Source organism: Pteropus medius, unplaced genomic scaffold, assembly GCF_902729225.1.
Source record: "Pteropus medius unplaced genomic scaffold, Ma_sr-lr_union100, whole genome shotgun sequence".
Taxonomy (NCBI): domain Eukaryota; kingdom Metazoa; phylum Chordata; class Mammalia; order Chiroptera; family Pteropodidae; genus Pteropus; species Pteropus medius.
Window position 1 is genome coordinate 322,674 of NW_024350326.1, and position 4,633 is coordinate 327,306.

The following is a 4,633-nucleotide window of genomic DNA, read 5'->3' on the forward strand; positions in this document are numbered from 1 at the left end:
CACACAGACACACGGGAACCCATCAATCAGATGCTGGACGGACAGACGTTCACTCACAGCTCTGGTTCCAGACAGCCGTGCCTCACAAGCCAGCGCACCAACAGTCACACCCACAGTCACGCACGTGTGTGCACTTTATTCCGTCTGCCAGTTCCCAAGACTATCCTTCAAACCGAATAAACCATACTCGGATGCCTGGAAACAGGATGAAAAATAAAAAATCATAATCAGTCCAATGGATAATGAAAAAAATGGCTCGGATCGAAAAAGTGACATATATGCTTATTATAAATGGCTAAAAAATATCGGCATATATCGAGAAAGATCAGCACTCATATACACAGCATATACCAAAAAAAAAAAATATACAAAAAATCATATAAAATGACATATTAAAATATATTAAAACATGGTAAATATTACAGTAAATATACAGTAAATATAAAACATACATGGTTTTATTGAAAAAATGTACATAAAATGCATATTAAGAACTGCATAAAACAAAGCAAGAGAGACGGGGAGAGACAGGAAGGGGAGACGGGAGGGAGTGAAATGTCCCAGGGACGGGGACAAGAGAGAGCTGAGGAGAAGGCGGGGAGAGGGTGCGATGGGGAGACCTGAGAGGAGAGGAGGGAGGGCTGTGATGGGGGGGCTGATGATGGGGGCTGGGAAGGGAGGCCGTCTGGGCGCAGGGGTGGGGGGCAGTGGCGGGAAGAGGGTGGAGCTGCCCGGCTGGGCCGTGACCTCAGAGCCCCTGGCCCAGCTCAGCCCTGACGTCAGCCCCTCCTCCCGCCCCCGCCTGAGCTGCTCTTCAAATGCCGCCCCCCCCAGCTCTCGGGCCACAGAGAGACCTGGAGAGCAGCGGGGGAGAGAGCCCAGCCGGACGCCGCGATGAGACAGGTGCGTGTGAGAGCGTGTGGGGCCGCGGCCCCCGGGAGGACCACCGCCACGTGTGTGGCCACGTGTGTGAGCTCAGGTGTGTGACAGCGACCATCCGTGTGGGACAGTGGCCATGTGAGGCTGAGTGTGCCGGCCCTGTCTGGATGTGGGTGGCCATCTCACCTATGTGCACGGGACACTCGATGTGTCCATGTTGCTTTAAATCTGTGGTCGTCTGTGGGTGGGAAGCGGGGGGCGAGGGAATGAACGAGAGCAAGCGAGCGAGAGGGGGAGAGAGGCATCTGTACGTGCTTGACACGTGGGTCTGAATTTCTATTTTTGTGTTTCGTTTAAGTCGAACTAAATGAAATCGCTACTTGGTCGCTTTCGACTTGTAAAAGTGGCCACTTCATACGGGTTCGAGCTCTACTGTTATTCTTTCTTCTGAAACTCTGTCCCGTAGCTCCAGACGCAAGGGCGGGTGTCGGCCTGTCTGTTGTCACATGGGCCGCTCCTCGCTCCCCGGTGTCTGCCGAAGGGCGAAGGGCTTATGTCCCCAAGTTAACTTATGTGGCTGTCGGTGGGGGTCTGTGCTTTAAGTTCTCCTTTAGAACAGGTGTCTGGGGCATCTTCTGGGACACGAGTGTTTTCCTAAGTGGGCACACTCTGTGTGTCCCTTGTCACGTGTGAGTATATGTGGCGGGGGTGTCCGCAACCGATGCACGTGTGCTTGTGCGTGTGGTTGGCGTTAAATCCTACAAACGCCCACCCATGTCTGGGCTCCCCGGCATGCATTGGGCCGTCGCCAGAAGCTCAGGCAGGGCTCCGTGTGGGACAAAGGGACAGAGCGGGAGGACCCCAGAAGAAATGATAGTAATTGATAGTATTGAGCGATTACTAGCGCCAGGCTAATAGCTCCACCTTCCCTACAGAAACATAACATGAACTACAGACATGATTTCGAATTTTCTAGGAGGCACGTTACAGAAAGTAAGCAGAAACGGGTGAATTTAATTTTAATGATATATTTTAATTAACCCAATGTACCAGGGGTCGAAAATGTTTTCTGTACACGGCCCGATAGTCAATATTTGTGGCTTAAACTTCGGCATAGTGCGAAATCAGCCACGGACAGTATGTAACAGATGACTTTGGCTGTGTGCCCATAAAACTTGCTTTGAGGGTGCTGAAATTTGAATTTCATATAATTTTCATGTGCCACAAAATATTCTTCTTCTTTTGACTTTTTCCAACCATTTAAAAATGTGACCACCAGTTTGAATGTGCGGGCCACAGCGAACAAGGTGGCAGGTGCTGAGCCGTGGGTATATAGTGTGCTACCCAAAATATTATCATTTCCGTATGTAATCAATACAAAACTATTTAGGAGACATTTCACTTCCTTTTTTCATACTCAGGCTCCAAAAGCCAGGTGTGTAGCACGTCTAACTCAGATGCTATCTTTTCAGTGGACGTGCTCTGTATTTAAAGTTGGTTTACAGTCGAAAAAGAACACAGATCCTACTTAGTCCAAACGCGCTTAAGCTTCCCAATAGCTCGATCGAGGATCAGTGTTTAAATTTAAATTGGTTTAAATAAATGTAAAACTCCAGTTCCTCAGTCATAGCGTCACATGTGATGGGTGACTTCTGTTTTGGCCAGTAATACTCTCCATCTTAATGACTCATTTAACTCAGAATAAGCCCACGAGGTGGGGGCTGGTGACACAGGAGGGCATTTTAGCATAGAGGACGACGATGGAGCCAGGCTGCCTGAGGGACCTTGGGTGAGGGGATACACCCCTGCCCGCCTCGCTTTCCTCATCTGTAACGGGTGAGAGTAACAGTCCCGACCTCACGTAGAGCATCGCTTGGCACGTGGAAGGGGCTAAAGCCCCAGTTTAAAGATGAGAAGATGCAGGCGCCCCTCCCCTCTGCTCCGGGCTCCAGCCTCACCTGCTGGGCACCTGGCCGATGGACAAGGAGAACCAGGCCACGTCTTTGGGAAGTGAGCTTTGTGATTTTGAGCGAGCTACTCCTCCTGGCTCCTCGGGTCTTGTTTTGCCATCGCTACGGTGGCGGTCACCATTATGTCCCCCAGGGCTCTGCGGAGGAATAAACCCAGTAGGTAAGGCTGTGATTAGCCATTCTTAGGATTCAAATCCTGGCTCCTGTGCTTTCCAGGTGTGACGGTGGGTAGGTTGCTGCACCTGTGTGACTCAGTTGCCTCATCTGTAAAATGAGGGCAGTAACAATAGTACGAATAGTACGTGTTGTGAGGATTAAAATAACTCGGCTCCTATTAAAGGCTGAGCGCAGCGCCCGGTACACACCACATCGCACTGTTCTTCTAGATGTACAGTATATTATTATTATTATTATTATTATTATTAATTATTATCTCAGCACTAAGAAACTTTCGCTTGTGAGATGGGTCCTTATCTTACGTGCCACTGAGAAGGGGCGGGAACGCCTGTTAATTAAACTGTGACACTCCATTGAGTGTACTCCTCGTGGGTTTAAGAGCCGTTACAAATGTGGAAAAAAACCCCCAAAAAACAAAAAAGCAGTAGAATCGATATAATCAGACATTCCGCCTTGATCACTTTGCCACGATGAGTTTAACGAGCAGCGTTGCAGGGCTCGAGGGGGGGGTGTTCTGAAGCGGGACGTCACTGATTCTGGGGCAAAGCACACCCCCGCGGCCTTCTCTTCCCGCAGGAGGACTTCGGGACTCGTATTAGATCATTTACTTATGTTGCCATCTCGCGTCTCCGTCCCCAGCAGGACGCGCCCAAGCCCGGCCGCGCAGCCCGCCACTGCCGGGGCCTGGCCCGCCGGGCGCTGACCATCGCCTTCGCGCTGCTCATCCTCGGCCTCATGAGCTGGGCCTACGCGGCGGGCGTGCCGCTGGCCTCCGATCGCTACGGCCTCCTGGCCTTCGGCCTGTACGGCGCCTTCCTGTCGGCGCACCTGGTGGCGCAGAGCGTGTTCGCGTACCTGGAGCACCGGCGGACGGCGGCGGCGGCGGCGCGCGGACCCCCGGCCGCGGCCGCGGCGCGCAGCGTGGCGCTGACCATCTCCGCGTACCAGGAGGACCCCGCGTACCTGCGCCAGTGCCTGGCGTCGGCGCGCGCCCTGCTGTACCCGCGCGCGCGGCTGCGCGTGCTCATGGTGGTGGACGGCAACCGCGCCGAGGACCTGTACATGGTGGACATGTTCCGCGAGGTCTTCGCCGACGACGACCCCGCCACCTACGTGTGGGACGGCAACTACCACCAGCCCTGGGAACCCGCGGCGGCGGGCGCGGCGGGCGCGGGCGCCTACCGGGAGGTGGAGGCCGAGGACCCCGGGCGCCTGGCGGTCGAGGCGCTGGTGAGGACGCGCAGGTGCGTGTGCGTGGCGCAGCGCTGGGGCGGCAAGCGCGAGGTCATGTACACCGCCTTCAAGGCGCTCGGCGACTCGGTGGACTACGTGCAGGTGAGTGCCAGGCGCCCCGCCGCGCCGCGCCCCTCACGCCGCAGCCCCACCTCCCTCCATCGCAACGAGCCTCCTCTTTCCTTCCTTTATCCATTCCCCCGTTCAGTGTAGAGACTCTTTCCTTCACTACTTCATTCATAAACCCCTCTATCTATCCGTCCAGTGTAGAAGTCATTCATTCATTTTACTCATTCGTTTATCCATTCATTGCAGACATTCATTCTTTTCTTCCTTTCTTCATTCATTTGATGCACTCCTTCCTTCACCGATTC

General features: G+C 53.6%; 1 protein-coding gene across 2 annotated transcripts in view; it reads left to right on the forward strand.

Moving 5' to 3' along the window:
- Window positions 1-700: 700 nt before the first annotated feature.
- HAS1 (hyaluronan synthase 1) overlaps window positions 701-4,633 on the forward strand; it is a 10,105-nt gene continuing 6,172 nt past the window's right edge. Inside the window, exons 1-2 of one of the 2 annotated variants that reach the window (XM_039839538.1) lie at window positions 701-903; window positions 3,666-4,361. In XM_039839538.1, the coding sequence (XP_039695472.1) occupies window positions 895-903; window positions 3,666-4,361 (705 nt within the window). In that variant the 5' untranslated portion in view covers window positions 701-894. The remainder of the gene's footprint in view (window positions 904-3,665; window positions 4,362-4,633) is intronic. The other variant, XM_039839539.1, reaches the window with a different exon arrangement.